The sequence below is a fragment of the Amphiura filiformis genome, chromosome 3, assembly GCF_039555335.1.
Source record: "Amphiura filiformis chromosome 3, Afil_fr2py, whole genome shotgun sequence".
Classification (NCBI taxonomy): domain Eukaryota; kingdom Metazoa; phylum Echinodermata; class Ophiuroidea; order Amphilepidida; family Amphiuridae; genus Amphiura; species Amphiura filiformis.
The window spans coordinates 10,963,855-10,981,825 of record NC_092630.1 but is presented as its reverse complement, the minus strand read 5'-3'; the positions used below and the strand labels follow the sequence as shown (position 1 = coordinate 10,981,825).

Below are 17,971 nucleotides of genomic sequence, written 5' to 3'. Positions count from 1 at the left end.
AGTTTATCAATGCCTTATCTACTGCTGATATCAGGTAGTTTATCAATGCCTTATCTACTGCTGATATCAGGTAGTTTATCAATGCCTTATCTACTGCTGATATCAGGTAGTTTATCAATGCCTTATCTACTGCTGATATCAGGTAGTTTATCAATGCCTTATCTACTGCTGATATCAGGTAGTTTATCAATGACTTATCCGCTGATATTAGATAGGTTATCAATGTCTTATCTACTGCTGGTATTGGGCAGTTTATCAGTGACTGATCAATCTACTGCTGATATCAGGTAGTTTATCAATGACTAATGTACTGCTGATATCAGGTAGTTTATCAATGCCTTATCTACTGCTGATATCAGGTAGTTTATCAATGCCTTATCTACTGCTGATATCATGTAGTATATCAATGTGTCATCTACTGCTAATATCAGGTAGTTTATCAACATGATCAATGACTAATACTGCTGATATCAGGTAGTTTATCAATAACTAATATACTGCTGATATCAGGTAGTTTATCAATGACTAATGTACTGCTGATATCAGATTGTTAGTATCCGGTAGTATATCAGTGACTAATATACTGCTGATATCAGATAGTTTATCTTTTGTAGTTTTTGAATAATGTATTATTTTTGTAGGTTTAGTATATCTGTTCAGCGTATTGAGGCCTGGCATAATGTGCTTTATAAATTGCTTTATTTATTTATTTATTTTATATGTTAAATTGTCGTTACATGAGGACTAGAGTTCCATCACAACAAGCGTTGGCAGTTTTACAATGCGTTGAATCCATTCGCAATGCCACAACACGTAGCCACGTGCCTAGTTCAACAAACGGTTACATGGAATGAAGAATGTAGACGAAAACCAACAGTTCACACTTCCAAGTATACACACACATGTACGGCTGTATAAATACAATTAATGAATCCGTGACTAGGATTTGTTTTCAAGTTCATTTCAAGTTCATATGATTAAATTCACACAATATTCTATCTGGAAGACTATTTCATATTTCCAAATAAACTTTAGAATTTACCACTATATTCTTTAATTGATTAATGAAAGATATGGAACTTCTTTACAACGTTCACACATGGCTAATTCCATAAGATACTTTAAATTCTTGAAGTTCATGTCTCTAGAGCAGGATGATTTAAATTGTCAATCTCGACACAAAATATTTGATACGTTCAGCACCAATTTTATTATGTTCAATTTGGAACTTTTATGCTATACCCAAAATTGATCACACTATGAAAATCTGAATTTGATTTTCCAGCCAAAACAATAATTTGAATTATCACAAGCAAAGCTTTCTTTAAACAACTAATTCATCATTAATTCCACTTTATAATTTACACACAATATTATTTTACTTACACGAACAATGTCTTAAACCAACACACAAAGTTGGAAAAGTCAAAGTGTCAGCTTCCAACGCGGCGGCCATTTTCACTTCCATCAAACCTGACTCAACTACAAGGTGCAAATTAGCTTCTATTACTGATTCTAGCTTCCATAAAGACCTGGTATATCCTTTTTGTATGAAGCATCACAAACTGGTAAAGCCTTTCAAGCCAAGAGATGTCAATGAAGAGAAATAAAACAGCATTTCACTTTTGTGAAATGGGCAGCAGAGATGTTACCTTACCAAGATGTTAAAATTGAATGCCCAGATTTCCTGTGATCTAATTTTCATGACACACAAAATCTGAATATTGCAATACCTAATGAATTGACCACAAAAGAAATGAACTGACCTAGTGTCCAGGCCTGACCACTACATACATACATACGCACGCAACACCTAGATTGCAAGCTTCAGTGCACATACCTGCAACTAGATTTAAGGGATCATGACATTAATGTGAAGTACCCAGAAAACAATCCACTTTTATTTTAAGGGATTAACTCCAATTATGACACTGCTGATATCTGGTAGTTCATCAATGTATCCTCAATAGTTATCAATGCCTTATCTACTGCTGATATCCGGCAGTTCATCAATGTGTTATCTACTGCTGATATCAGGTAGCTTATCAATGCCTTATCTACTGCTGATATCTGGTAGTTTATCAATGCCTTATCTACATGCTGATATCTGGTATTCCATCAATGTGTCATCTACTGTTGATATCAGGTAGTTTATCAATGCCTTATCTACTGCTGATATCTGGTAGTCCATCAATGTGTCATCTACTGTTGATATCAGGTAGTTTATCAATGCCTTATCTACTGTTGATATCTGGTAGTCCATCAATGTGTCATCTACTGTTGATATCAGGTAGTTTATCGATCAATGCCTTATCTACTACTGATATCTGGTAGTCCATCAATGTGTCATCTACTGTTGATATCAGGTAGTTTATCAATGCCTTATCTACTGCTGATATCTGGTAGTCCATCAATGTGTCATCTACTGTTGATATCAGGTAGTTTATCAATGCCTTATCTACTGCTGATATCTGGTAGTCCATCAATGTGTCATCTACTGTTGATATCAGGTAGTTTATCAATGCCTTATCTACTGCTGATATCTGGTAGTCCATCAATGTGTCATCTACTGTTGATATCAGGTAGTTTATCAATGCCTTATCTACTGCTGATATCTGGTAGTCCATCAATGTGTCATCTACTGTTGATATCAGGTAGTTTATCAATGCCTTATCTACTGCTGATATCTGGTAGTCCATCAATATCTACTGTTGATATCAGGTAGTTTATCAATGCCTTATCTACTGCTGATATCAGGTAGTTTATCAATGCCTTATCTACTGCTAATATCTGGTAGTCCATCAATGTGTCATCTACTGTTGATATCAGGTAGTTTATCAATGCCTTATCTACTGCTGATATCTGGTAGTCCATCAATGTGTCATCTACTGTTGATATCAGGTAGTTTATCAATGCCTTATCTACTGCTGATATCTGGTAGTCCATCAATGTGTCATCTACTGTTGATATCAGGTAGTTTATCAATGCCTTATCTACTGCTGATATCTGGTAGTCCATCAATGTGTCATCTACTGTTGATATCAGGTAGTTTATCAATGCCTTATCTACTGCTGATATCTGGTACTGGTAGTCCATCAATGTGTCATCTACTGTTGATATCAGGTAGTTTATCAATGCCTTATCTACTGCTGATATCAGGTAGTTTATCAATGCCTTATCTACTGCTGATATCTGGTAGTCCATCAATGTGTCATCTACTGTTGATATCAGGTAGTTTATCAATGCCTTATCTACTGCTGATATCTGGTAGTCCATCAATGTGTCATCTACTGTTGATATCAGGTAGTTTATCAATGCCTTATCTACTGCTGATATCAGGCGGTTCATCAATGTGTCATCTACTGTTTATATCGGGTAGTTTATCAATGCCTTATCTATTCCGTTTTTTAAAGTTGCAAATCTTTTAAAAACTAGATTGTCTCAGCAGCAGGGGACATTAGGCTGTCATGTGCATCTAGGTGTAGAGGCTTATCCTCTTATTCCCACTTGAGCATTCTCAAGTACACTTAAAGTGTTTGGTCTCCTGGTCAAGTCAGTTTTAATTTAGGGGTTGTTGTTATGTTGTTATAGCAACAAGCTCAGTTTTTCTGTCCAGTCAGCTGTCACTTTAGTGGTGTGCAGCCATTCAGGTCTCCGTCTTATTTTTTAATTCCTTTGTTATGTCCATAGTTCTCCTAGTGATGCACTTGCAATTGTTCCTTCGATCTTGATGGACCAAAAATCCCACCCACCTCCCCAAAGCTGGAAGGGTGATTCAGTAACTAAATATGGTTAAAGATACTCCAATAAAATGGTATGTCCAAATATGCTGCTTTATGCTTAAAAATAGAGGCTTTGTATGGAATTTCTTGAAATCTTGAAGAATATCATTAGTAGATTGTCTCCACTTTCTACTGCGTTTTATAGAAGGGGAATGAATGCTTTGTATGGAGTTTCTTCAAAACCTGAAGAATCTCGTCTGTAGATTGTCTCCACTTTCTACTGTGTTTTATGGTGTTTGAATGTGTTACGGAGTTTCTTCGAAACCTGAAGAATCTCGTCTGTAGATTGTCTCCACTTTCTACTGCGTTTTATGGTGTTTGAATGTGTTATGGAGTTTCTTCAAAACCTGAAGAATCTCGTCGGTAGATTGTCTCCACTTTCTACCGCGCTTTTATGGTGCTTGGATGTGTTATGGATTTTCTTCAAAACCTGAAGAATCTCGCCGGTAGATTGTCTCCACTTTCTACTGCGCTTTTATGGTGCTTGGATGTGTTAAGGATTTTCTTCAAAACCTGAAGAATCTCGTCTGTAGATTGTCTCCACTTTCTACTGCGTTTTATGGTGTTTGAATGTGTTACGGAGTTTCTTCGAAACCTGAAGAATCTCGTCCGTAGATTGTCTCCACTTTCTACTGCGTTTTACGGTGTTTGAATGTGTTACGGAGTTTCTTCAAAACCTGAAGAATCTCGTCGGTAGATTGTCTCCACTTTCTACTGCGTTTAATGGTGCTTGGATGTGTTAAGGATTTTCTTCAAAACCTGAAGAATCTCGTCTGTAGATTGTCTCCACTTTCTACTGCGTTTAATGGTGCCTGGATGTGTTACGGAGTTTCTTCGAAACCTGAAGAATCTCGTCGGTAGATTGTCTCCACTTTCTACTGCGCTTAATGGTGCCTGGATGTGTTAAGGATTTTCTTCAAAACCTGAAGAATCTCGTCTGTAGATTGTCTCCACTTTCTACTGCGTTTTATGGTGCTTGGATGTGTTAAGGATTTTCTTCAAAACCTGAAGAATCTCGTCTGTAGATTGTCTCCACTTTCTACTGCGTTTAATGGTGCCTGGATGTGTTAAGGATTTTCTTCAAAACCTGAAGAATCTCGTCTGTAGATTGTCTCCACTTTCTACCGCGCTTAATGGTGCCTGGATGTGTTAAGGATTTTCTTCAAAACCTGAAGAATCTCGTCTGTAGATTGTCTCCACTTTCTACTGCGTTTTATGGTGTTTGCATGTGTTACGGATTTTCTTCCAAACCTGAAGAATCTCGTCTGTAGATTGTCTCCACTTTCTACTGCGCTTTTATGGTGTTTGAATGTGTTATGGAGTTTCTTCAAAACCTGAAGAATCTCGTCGGTAGATTGTCTCCACTTTCTACTGCGTTTTATGGTGCTTGGATGTGTTAAGGATTTTCTTCAAAACCTGAAGAATCTCGTCTGTAGATTGTCTCCACTTTCTACTGCGTTTTATGGTGTTTGAATGTGTTACGGAGTTTCTTCAAAACCTGAAGAATCTCGTCGGTAGATTGTCTCCACTTTCTACCGCGCTTTATGGTGGGCTATTGGTTGCCTTCATGCTTTCCTCCCTTTCTGCTGCGTTTTTATACCAGGGTTATAAATGCTTTGTTGCTTATTTGGAGTATCTTTATTTACTTGGTTGTCAATACCAGTGGATTATATATCAGTAAATGGTTTAAGCATTGATGCCGATCTTGCTGAATACAAAATGTTCGCTTGCTAGTGTTGGCATTGTTTATTCTTTTGGAGATTTCTAATTATTTAATTGCGTTAAAAATGCTGTTTTCCAATCCAATCCTCTGTTTGATCCAAAGATGTATCTGTTTAAGATATGCTTAAGATTTGCTTAAGATGAAATTTGGTTAAATGTGATTCAGAAGTCAACTTTTGTTTGTCCAGCCTGTATGGTTGGCTTGTACACATTTTTCCAATAATTTGTGTATTTATTGATTTATATGAAGATGATAAATAATTCCAAATGCTTGCTGCAATTAATCATCTCAATGTATATAATTTGTTTAATTGATATGAAATCTGTTATTATCTCAATATAGTCTTAATTTCTATGAGATTGTGAAATTATTATAAATAAGCTTATGTGTATTAAATGGTCCTCATGATCGTGGGGCAATGCGGAGTCTATTCTTTGCGTTGTTGTGCTTTCCTGCTGTCTCGAGACAATTAGCTTCTAATACTGTTACTATTTGGCAGTCTGATAAATGCCTTATGTAATAGAAACAAATTAGTTTGATCTTTCAATTGACCATCAATGCTTGGGCGATCCTTATTTTTTTATGAAATCAATTAATTGAGTATTGTTAATTGTGAAACCATATGAATCTTAATAGTATTGATATTGACCAATATAAATTTAGCATTAATTCTAATTAATTAGTTGTTAGTTAATTAATAACAAGCATCGACAGTCGATCCAGATATCGAACAAATTTGTTTCTGGTGCCTTATCTACTGTCAACATTGAGTAGCTAATTAATGATTTAAATGTTGCTGTCTTGGCTAATATGTCAATATTCACAATTGCTGTAAAATGTAAAAATGTAATTGCTTTTTTCATTTGTAACTTTTGATACTATTTTAATTTGTAGGCAATGCTAAATGCTGCAGTGGGTTCTGTATGGATCTTTTGGTTAAACTATCAACAAAATTAAATTTCACTTTTGAGGTGCATTTAGTTACTGATGAGAATTATGGTGCATATGAAAGGGTAAGTGATAAAACTATACTGTAAAAGTGGACATTTTTGCGGTACATTAATTTTTGCGCTCATCGCATGCAACACAGCTACTGTGAAATTAAAAACACACAAATATGTTCTTTTAATGTGTAGGTCTATGTAAGAAAACTGAAAATCACGAAATTAAAAACAAGCAATGTAGTTCAAAATCAGCGAAGTGCAAAAAATTAAACGCTCGAAAATTACCACTTTTACAGTCATTTGATCAGTACCAAATAGGTGGCCCCAATGGGCTTTTGCAGTTGAAATCCATACCCTATAGATGGAAGACATGACCTTAATCTTCCACACAAGGGTTGTAGATTTTAAATGAAGTCACCCTTTCAGGTAACCCCATTTGAAATGTTCATTGACAAGGCCCCAAAATCAAACAATAATTTGCGTCTTTAGCTTTTACGTTTACAAAGGTTTATGCATGCAGTACTTTGTGTGCATTTTTGACATAACAAATTACACATAGAATGCAAAGACAACAAACTTTGGATCAAAGTTTGTCGGGTGCATACCGAAATAATCTGGAGTTGCAGTAAGTAGCCTCCATGAGTGACACACAAACATGGTGGAGTCTGTAATCTTTGATTCTACCTCATTCAGTTCTGGCTCTTCTTTTATTCTATAATAGGTTATAAATAGTAAAAATGAGATCAATGTGATACAACATCAAATGACGATAACACAATGCGTACTGTGTGTTCTCTAATAAATGCCCTGGGGGCGTTGCTCATTTATTGAGTCAACATTTTCAATGCCAATACTGTTAATAATTGTTAGGTAAACTTAAAAATCACTGCAAAATAACTAGCCATGAACTTAATATCAATGACATCCTTGTTTGCAATGTCACTATTGGCAATTACTAATTTGTGTGGACCGTGGTAAGCTTACTTACACAAGATGCATGGAAATTTCAGTATTTTTTAACATTTTGGTTGGAAAAAATGAGGAGGATGCTTATTAGAGAATATATGATAGATATAAACAAAATTTAAAGCCTGATGATATTTCAAAAATCTAAATCATGTTTCTTTTAAAAGGTTATTAAGTAGAGACCTGCTCTTAGTAATGTAGATTTTTGTTATTCTCTGCTGCCGAATTGTAGATTTTTGTTATTTGAGTGGCTTTTGTTATTTGAGTGGCCTTCATTAATGATTAGAAATAGAAAGTTTTATCTTCTTGAAACGTCAAGTTTTAACATTGTTTATACCTTTTGTGTTATTTCCCCATATTGTTTCACATTTAACCTCATTTCTACTTTTATCCTTTGCTTGTTGGATCCTCTTGGATCCATCCTTTGGTTCCCTACTGATCAATTGGAACAGTTTGGCATATTCAATTTGAACTCCATACATGTACTTTCACTATGGAAGACATTGCCTTAATCTTCCACACAGGGGATGCAGTCACCCATTCAGGTAACCCCATTTGAAATTCACACTTCCTGTGTGGAAGATTAAGGTCATGTCTTTCAAAGGGGGTATATGGATTTCAAATGGAATCACACATTTTCCCTCTTTTTATACCTATAGGTTGCTTAAGAAGATTAACTCCAAGCCAGTGGTACATCATAGGCACTCCTGAAGCACATTATGGATTGTGGCTCCCACAGTGGCATACCAGGCAATATTTTCAGGGGGGTAGGGGAAAATTGTAAAGATACCCCAAAAATGCATGCAAAACAAATTGTGCAATTTTTTTAAAGCTGGAATGGGTCAAAATTGGGATACTTTTGATCTGATTAATTCCATCCCTCTATTTCCAGTCTGTACGCCACTGGGCTCCCACATTATGGTAACGCTTAGAGGAGGATGGCTGTGTAGACAGCACCTTTCTACAAGTTATTTTTCTTCTTTTGCCTTTATGTCCTTACTTCCACAGATCAATGGTACAAACAAAAAAACATGGACTGGACTTATCGGTGAATTGGTAAATGAAAGAGCGGACATGATCGTGGCGCCGCTAACCATCAATCAGGAGCGCACAAAAGTGATGGATTTCTCCAAACCGTACAAGTATCAAGGATTAGCAATCCTAATCAAACGAGTAAGTATGATGAAAAGCATTCATCCTCTACTTTTATCTTTGATGGGTACAGATTAACGGTTCAACGACCAAAAGATGGACGGGACTGATTGGTGATTTGGTCGATGGAAAAGCCGACATGATCGTAGCTCCGCTTTCAATAAATCAGGCGGGGTCAAATGAGATTGACTTCACTAAACCATACAAGTATCGTGGATTTTCAATTCTTATAAAACGAGTAAGAAAAAAAGGTTTTTATGTTACCCCTAACCAGTTTGTGCACAGAAAATATATAAGGAAAGAAGCATACTTCAGTAGCAGGATTCGAACTAGTCACCTTTCACTTATAAGTCATTTGCAACAGATTCATTAGGATCATTCATAATAGTCATTGATAACAAAAATTCTCAAAACAGATCCAAAACAAATAAATTTAGGTACTCGCTAGAAATATTTCAATTTCTATTAGGAATATTGTTCATTCTGGTTTGGTGCATGGTAGTGTTTCTAGATGTTATCAGTGATCTTTGTGACTGGTCTTAATGACGTCATGATCAGAATATAAATTGGCAATCAACCCATGTATCATCATCAAGATCAGGATTGCGGATCAGTCACAAAGAGTGCCAATAACATCTAGAAACACTACCACTCACCAAACCACTGAAACCAGAGTGAACAAGATTCTCAGAAGGAATCGAGATATTTCTAGTGAATACCTCATTTGGTTTTTTTATCTGTTTTGAGAACTTTTGCTGGAATATAGCGTACTGTATGTAGAATTTAACAAGGCTTGAGCCAATAAAACCATTTCAGACATTCTTGAAAGCCTTGTTATAATAGAGACATCAGCGACAATGCATGAAGTGATAATATAAGCCTTTTTGCAATTTTCAGCAGTGTATGCTCAGATCGTTGATATCCAGTAAATCAACCCAAGATAAAAGATCCAATGGGCTATTCTAGTTGAAATCTCCCCCATTGATAGCAGTATGAATGAACTGCAACTTTGCAACTAGAAGAATCATTTTTAATTTTTAATGCAAGACATCAAGACCAAACTTTATCCAAAATACAAGTACAAAGCAATTTTTACAGTTTTGAAGTTTAATGGATCCAGCACTAAAATGATGAAATAAGGTGCAAAAGTGGAACAATTTTTGAATGAATAGTGCAAAAATTGACACTTTTTAGGCTAAAATTGCCGAATATGCGGTTAATTTGGTCAGAAACCCACATACATTCATCAATGAACATTGGGGAAGGAGTGTATGGACCATCCCCTTATCAAAATATTGAGGGGATTCATCACTCCTCCTCTCCTCCCCCCACCCCCATCATCCTTATGATTGAAACATGCAAAATACTGGTTTTGAAGTTGAATTTCCGAACTCAATCAGCTGAAAATTGTAAAAAGGCTTATTAGTAGATAGAATAACCTTTGCCCAGATGCACCAATCATTGGAATGGAGTTATGGACACATGTAGAACCAGGGGCATAGCCAGCCTTTTAGTGGGGGAAAGTCAAATTTTTGTCCCCATTTGTCAACATTTTGTCCCATTTTCAGTCATTTTATGACACTTTGCTCTTTGCCGTCCCCATCTTACCCCTAAAACATTTCCGTGGGGGGGGGTTCACCCTGGCTACGCCACTGTGTAGAACAGCTAGAAATATGACTAGAAATTGTTTACTTTTAATACTAAAATAGTATGCATGCATAATCACGATTCACATGTAGGACTATGATATATACTCCACAAGCTTGACTGATAATAGTATTCAACGGTGCATTTTGAAAGAGCTATCCGCATTATCAATATGGAACTAAACCTTTAGGCCCCCAAAAAATGGTTCGTCTCAAAGCTGACGCTACGATTTGTAAAATCGCGATTTGAAAAAAAAAAAACATAAAAAGAAATGCGGAAATTTTTTTATTTCAAATTTTTTTTTTTTTTCCGAAAAATTCGCGAAAATCAGATTTTTTTCTCAAAATAAAAATATCAAAAACATCGAACATCGCACAGTGCGCCTCCTGGATCAAGAATTTAAAACAGCCTAACTAAAAAGTCACCTACGATGACACTGTTGTAGTCTGAACGACACACCTGCATGCGTATTTAAATCATACTATTTTTTAAGACCGATCCTACAATAAAAAAATCTTCTTATACATGAAATTGCAGCTGTGAAATTAATACGAATCTGCATCATCATGCAAGTCCTTCTAAATTTGCATTTTGCAGATTTAGAATTAGTCAACACATTGGTTTACGTTCCTGGAAAGATTGTGACATAAATCTATAATTGGGTAATCAACGTTTCGGCTTCAAATAGATCCATGAGATCAACATGCCCTTTCCTGACTTTTTGGATGTTGGCAGGTATGAATAAGGGCCATGTACTCGAAAGTACTCGCTGAATATTCATCAACATTTTTAATGTTGTCATTTTACGTCATGCGTGGCAATATGAATGACTATGACGCATCGATGACGCTTTGTTTAATTTAAATATTAAATACATGGCGAGTATTAATCCTCCCACTCCCGAAGTCATCATGGATTCAGCGGCAGCAGCATCCAAGTTTGTGATCTTGAAAATCAAATTATCCGGGAAAAATAAAGAGAAAGGATGGTTTTTACACAAAACCAAAACTACGAACACACTAAAAGATGTTGCTTTAGAAATACTTAACGGCGAGAATCCATGTGCTCTGATAGCTTGTGTGTTGGAAATGATGGGTATAGACAACACTGGCACTGCTGAATTCGACAGCCACCACACTGACTATGGCCACAGTATCATGAACGAGCGAACGATTGCACTGTGAAAGTTAAATACTTAATCTGCATCATCATGGATGCAAAGTCCACTAAATTTGCATTTTGCAGATTTAGAATAAAATCCTGAATGCTGGACAAAATGTCCAACTAAAGCTATAATTGATTAATTTCTCGCTGTGAAAATGAGATGAATTCTTAAGGTTCGACCGGTTTGGCTAAGAAATAAGCACCCAAATTAACATTTAATATCATACATTCTGTTCAAAAAAATATTGTATTTTCTTATGTTTGGTTTCGCTTTCTGGAAAATTGTGAGAAATATGTCAAAATCTAAATTTAGGAATCTGTACAGTTCTCTTCAAATAGAGATAGATCAACATTCCCTTTCCTGACTTTTGTATGTTAGCAGGTATGAATAAGGGCTACCAAGATTAATTTAGCTGAAACAAACTTTAAAGTCAGTACCTAAATGAGAACATCAGATCATAAGTCACAGACTGTTGTATGCACTAGCAGACAAAATAAACTTGGGTACAAGAACATGATAAATTTGTTTCTCTCAATGTTTTATTCGTATACAATTCAGACATCCAACATACAATTTAAAAGATATAAAATGTGGTGCAGTGGCAAACAAATTCCAAGTACAGGTTAAACCTCACAATTTCTGTACAAGACAAATTAAGACTGGATAAAAACAAGTTGCCACTGCACAGAATTGATATTAAAACACTTTCATATTTTATTTGTAACCTTAAATACATACAGTCCTTTAATTGTAAAACAGAAATCATATTAATTTTCAATTTTGACACACCATAAAAATATGAAGTTGGAAAAAAAAAAAAATTGCATTTCGCATTTGTTTTCAGATCACTCGTCAGCTTTGAGACAAACCTTTTTTTTTTGGCCTTATCTGGACAATTCATTTGCTCGCCCTATTCCTTTTTAAAAGAATTTTTATGTAAGTTATATTCCCTTTGGAAGATTCACACTCAAAAGTATCAATATTTTGCTGATTCCAAACATGGGTTAAGAATACTTTATTAAGGGTGAAATTCTCACTTGATTTACCAAAATTATAGTAAACTCTGCATAAAGCTCTTATCCAATGGTTATAATTCTTAGGTCCCCCCCTCCTCCTGCAGCTTTCTCATCTCACCCTCCTTCCTCAGGCCTAAGGATCCATACAGGAATGTGCCACAAATGTGGGTAACATTTTCGGCCATTTGGTAAATCAATGACCCCTTATTCAAGGCTAATTTTGGCCTATGGATGAGCCAATTTAAAAAAAAGATATTTTGTAAGATAGCTTAATTTTGCCTCCTTGTAACCAAAAGTTTCTAAATTTGTCAAAATTGTTGAGAAAAATTGGAAAAACTACCAATTTGTATTAAATTTTGCCAAAAAGTTTAACTTTTGAGATGGGTCCAAGTTTTTTGGAATAGTGTTGGATCCACATTCAAATTCTCAGCAGCACATCTCTACCCAAACCAAATTTGAGTACTCCCTCAGGTATCCTGTTTGGCCATGTAGCGCTTAAAGCTGTAAGTCCCCCTCCCCAGTACTCTCTTGTTATTGGCTAATTTGGCTTTGCTTTGATCCATGACTTCTACCCTATACTCTGATCAGCTTGTATTTGTACTAGGCAGAATTCATAACATTGTGGATTGATAGAACGGCACACACACAGCTAAGTGCAATACTTACGCGAAGTGTGTGTTGCATGACTGACGCACACTTTTGTGAATTTGCACAGGATTTTATTGACCCGTGCAGTAACAAAAACGAATAATTCTCGCCTATTACGAGCTGATCATAGTATTTTTATTGTCATTGAGTCTGAAGCATCTTAAAGCTTTTAATGAACACTCACACTTTGAAGTTGCACTCATTGAGAACCATAATGACATCACTGACTCACTGAGGGTAAAAATACTAGTTTCTTGCTCTCTTTGTCCACTGTCTGCCTCCATGTTGAGGTACCCAGCAAAGGTCCATCCATTTCCTTTTATTCCTTTCGCTATATTAGGCAAAAAAAAGGGTTTGTCTCAAAGCTTGCGCGCGCATTTGTAAAATATCGCAATTTGACATAAAAGAAATGCAGAATTTTTTTTAGTTTTTTCCGGAAAAATTCGTCGAAAATCAGACTTTTTTTCTCAAAATACCACAAAAAAAATATTGCATTTCGCATTTGTTTTCAAACCACTCATGAGCTTTGAGACAAACCTTTTTTTTTTGGCCTTACTTACCCTCTTTGCTTCAACATCTTTATAATGCTCTCCTTGCTTTTGAAATGTTTTTCTTTGAGTATTTAAATTAGCTTCTTATTGTTGCTGTTGGTTATCTGTTATGTTTTATATTTCAATACAGCCAACTAGTTTCACATCTAATTTAGGTTTTGAACAGTGGTGGCACCAGGAACTTTTTTTTGATGAGAGGGCATGGTGGCAAAGTGAATTTCAGGGGGGAAAGATCAACACATTTTGCACAAAATTGCTGCAAAAAGTGAAAAATTTCACAATTTTAGTTAAAACTGGGGAGGGGGCAAGAGAAATATTTGTGGAGTAAAATGCCCCCCTGAGTAGTACCGCAACTGGTTTTGAAAGATGTTTACTTGAACTCCAGATTTGCTTATATGATCCCAATGGTTATTATTCCTCCACTTTGATCTGATGGCTTGTGGTTGTTGTTTTCAAAACATTACTTTACCCCTTGCCGGACCCTGTCATTAGGCTGGGATGTGCTGCAAACATAGGTCGCATTTTCAGCCATTTGGTGTATCATTAACTCCTTTTCTAGGCCAATTTTGGTATATGGATGGGTTGGAGGTTTTTTTTCAAAATTTTCTCACAGCCAAAGTTTTTGCAAAAATTTCCAAAAATAGTGGGGCAAGTTATTAAATTTGGCTGAAAATTGTGACTTATTATATTGATGGGTCTACTTTCAAATTCTCAGTGGCACACCCCTACCCAAACCACACTTGAATACCCTTCCATCCATGCCCCTTTTAAGGTTTCAGCAATTCATCTGGACACATTTAGTTCCCAAAGAAATTCTTCTAGTTCCCATGACCCACAATTACTAGGTGACCAATGTGCCATACAGCCAAGTCCAGCTTTCCAGGAAGTAACCTTTCACCTGAGGCAATTGGTTATCAAATGTTGACAGTTGGTAACAGGTGTCATGATAGGCAATCAGTTACATCGGATGATCTTGTTCAGTCCAGCTTTCCAGAAAGTGACCTTCACCTGAGGCAATTGGTTATCAAATGTTGACAGTTGGTAACAGGTGTCATGATAGGCAATCAGTTACATGGGATGATGGTGTACAGTCCAGCTTTCCAGGAAGTAACCTTTCACCTGAGGCAATTGGTTATCAAATGTTGACAGTTGGTAACAGGTGTCATGATAGGCAATCAGTTACATGGGATGATGGTGTACAGTCCAGCTTTCCAGGAAGTAACCTTTCACCTGAGGCAATTGGTTGTCAAATGTTGACAGTTGGTAACAGGTGTCATGATAGGCAATCAGTTACATGGGATGATGGTGTACAGTCCAGCTTTCCAGGAAGTAACCTTTCACCTGAGGCAATTGGTTATCAAATGTTGACAGTTTGTAACAGGTGTCATGATAGGCAATCAGTTACATGGGATGATGGTGTACAGTCCAGCTTTCCAGGAAGTAACCTTTCACCTGAGGCAATTGGTTGTCAAATGTTGACAGTTGGTAACAGGTGTCATGATAGGCAATCAGTTACATGGGATGATCGTGTTCAGTTCAGCTTTCCAGGAAGTAACCTTTCACCTGATTCAATTGGTTGTCAAATGTTGACAGTTGGTAACAGGCGTCATGTTGGTAGCAGTTTTGACCAAAGCATTATCACCTTTTACGTTAAAATGTTCGTAAAATTGGACTCATTGTTTCAGGCATCTTGTTGCTTAATGTACACTTATAAAGCTATTATCTCATGGTTAGGCCATTAAAAAGGGTTATCTCAAACATAAGTGAAATTTAATTTTCTTTTTAAACTGAGAAATTGAAATGAAGTTTGCAAGCGGTCAATTTTAGCTATGTGAAAGGTTTCTTTGATCTCTATCCAGTAAGAAGGTTTGAGAAAGGCTGGTTGGAGGGTGAGCATCACCTTGCAGTGTTTGCACTACAATATTGAGACAAATAAAGCTGACACAAAAGAGGAATGATATATGGGTTTTATAAAGGATATCCCAAGGGGTGTCATTTCTGCCACATGTATGATTTTTCTCAGGAAGGGAGAAATGCTTTCATTTTGATATTATTGGCTAAAACTCAAGAACCACAAGACCTATGGAAATGTAAATGCAAATAATGGCTTCCTTGCCTTCCTGTAAGATCAATGTATTAATATAAGAAGGCACACTGCAGTTTTTAGTTAAATGACTGAAAGTGGACAAATATGGCTGCTGCCATCCTACTTCTGTATTTATTTGTGTACATCCTTAAAGAGAAAATGTTGCTTTTATGCCCAAATATTTTATGTCGTTTACATCCCTTTTGGGTATGCACAGTGTAAGTGACCTTGCATATCGCAGAAAATTGAATTTGTAACTGTGCGCAATGCTCTGCGTAGATTGTATCGTACTTTATAAAATTTGTATTTGTTTGTTTGTTTGTTTGTTTGTTTAAACAGTCGGTCCGGGTGGACACACACTTGGGTCTCAGATGCAACCAGGGCACATTATTGATATAAAATTGGATCAATCGAGCTATCGGTGTTAATATATTGGACGAGACATAGTCGAGTCAAATATTTTTTTCAATGTTTAAAAAAAAAACTCATAGTGAGACCAATAAATATTGGGCCTAAAGCATCCAAAGTTATCACTATTATGTTTTGGATGCAATATTTTCACACTTTGGATTCATAATGCTGAATAATGTACCCTCACTTGATGCGTTTAGACAAATCACTGTAATGGGCTATTCCATAATCCAAAATCCACACTACCCCTGAGGAAGATTTTGGAAATATCTTGTACAGGGGGAGTATGAATTTCAAATGGAATGAACATTTAAGCAGCTCTATTTGAAACTCAATTCAGGTTGAATCTTTCTCAGGTGTTTGAAATTCAAATGAAGCTGCCTAACGTGTTCGTTCCATTTGAAATTCGTACTCCCCATGGAAGACTTTAGCTAAATCTTTCACAGGGGGAGTATGGAATTTAAATGGAATGGTCCAATAAATGGACAGTGGAGGTAATAGAATCTCATATCGTATTTGTTTCCACAGCCTATCAACACTAATAACCTATCGCAAGTGGTACGACCATTTGAAACCAAACTATGGATAGTTATATTTGCTAGCATACATCTAGTAGCGGTTATACTGTATCTACTAGACCGGTTTAGTCCGTTTTCCCGCCCCAAGCGTAATCAGGATGAGCCGGATTCATGTAACATATCACAGGCTGTTTGGTTTACTTGGTCTGTTATGTTCAACAGTGGTGTAGGAGAAGGTAAGAGCTACAACTATTAGGCCAAAAAAAATTGTTGTGTTAATTGCCCTCAGCAACCGACCCTAAATCACAATTTTTTTTTGAATGACGATTTTTACATATTTATGTTCAAAATATTTTCACTTAAAATTAATCTTTTATTGAAAGACTAGTCTTAAATTGATTATCTAACAAGTATCCAGTAGTCAAAATTGACAAATGTCCCTAATTGAAGAAGCATTACCATATTGTTCCTAATAAGCACCCAGTGTCTATTAAATGCCCAGCTCCAAAATTTTCCAAAATTAAAATCCAAAAAGCAATAAAATTTACCATTATTAAGTGCAAATTATATGTAAAGAATTAAGATTTAATGCAAATTTAATGCATTATGCAAATGACCTTGAGTACCGGACACTTCTGGTATAGATAACAATCGGCAAGGAATGTCCTTTATGATTCTGTCCCAGCCGTGTGAAAGTTTGGCCTGGACACCTCCTCCACGGTTGAGTGATGGTTGCTCGGCCCTCACCCAGATGGCCTCTTTCCCGTCATGCTCAAACTACCGCTGTTCCCGATCTAAAAGTTGTTTCTACTAGAGCTGGCTCTGCGATATTGTTGCATGCGATATTGGGCATATGGATTTCAACTGAAATAGAACACAGGAGTGATGAGCACGGTCAGTTAGGTCACCGGTGTTTGCAAATCAAAGTTATTTATATATTTTTAGTAAAAAACTTATATTTTTCATATTTCTTTCCAGCCTTTGTTAAAAATATATTATAAATGGAAGTAAATATCTCTTTATATTTTTGTCATCATTGTTTAGGTACTCCTCGGAGCTTTGCTGCCAGGGTGCTTGGAGTAGTATGGGCTGGATTTGCCATGATTATTGTAGCCTCTTACACAGCCAACTTAGCAGCTTATCTTGTACTAGACAAACCAAAAGGAGGAATTATGGGCATCAATGATGCAAGGGTATGTAGAGGAGACTGACACCCTTGGTCAGTCCAAATTGAGGATAATGACTGAGAAATTATAAGTTGCACTGTACTGACCTGATTCTGTGCAAGTGTGCCCGTAACATAGGGCATGGCCAGTTTTCTTGGTTGGGGGAGGGCAAAATAAAAAATTCTGGGGCAAAGAC

General features: G+C 36.4%; 1 protein-coding gene across 4 annotated transcripts in view; it reads left to right on the top strand.

Moving 5' to 3' along the window:
- LOC140148023 (glutamate receptor ionotropic, NMDA 1-like) overlaps positions 1-17,971 on the top strand; it is a 239,146-nt gene that overhangs the window by 208,517 nt on the left and 12,658 nt on the right. For 3 of the 4 annotated variants that reach the window (XM_072169855.1, XM_072169858.1, XM_072169857.1), the window contains exons 7-10: positions 6,400-6,518; positions 8,641-8,805; positions 16,620-16,845; positions 17,654-17,802. In XM_072169855.1, coding sequence (XP_072025956.1) covers positions 6,400-6,518; positions 8,641-8,805; positions 16,620-16,845; positions 17,654-17,802 — 659 coding nt within the window. Of the gene's footprint in view, positions 1-6,399; positions 6,519-8,423; positions 8,589-8,640; positions 8,806-16,619; positions 16,846-17,653; positions 17,803-17,971 lie in introns of all 4 variants that reach the window. The other variant, XM_072169856.1, reaches the window with a different exon arrangement.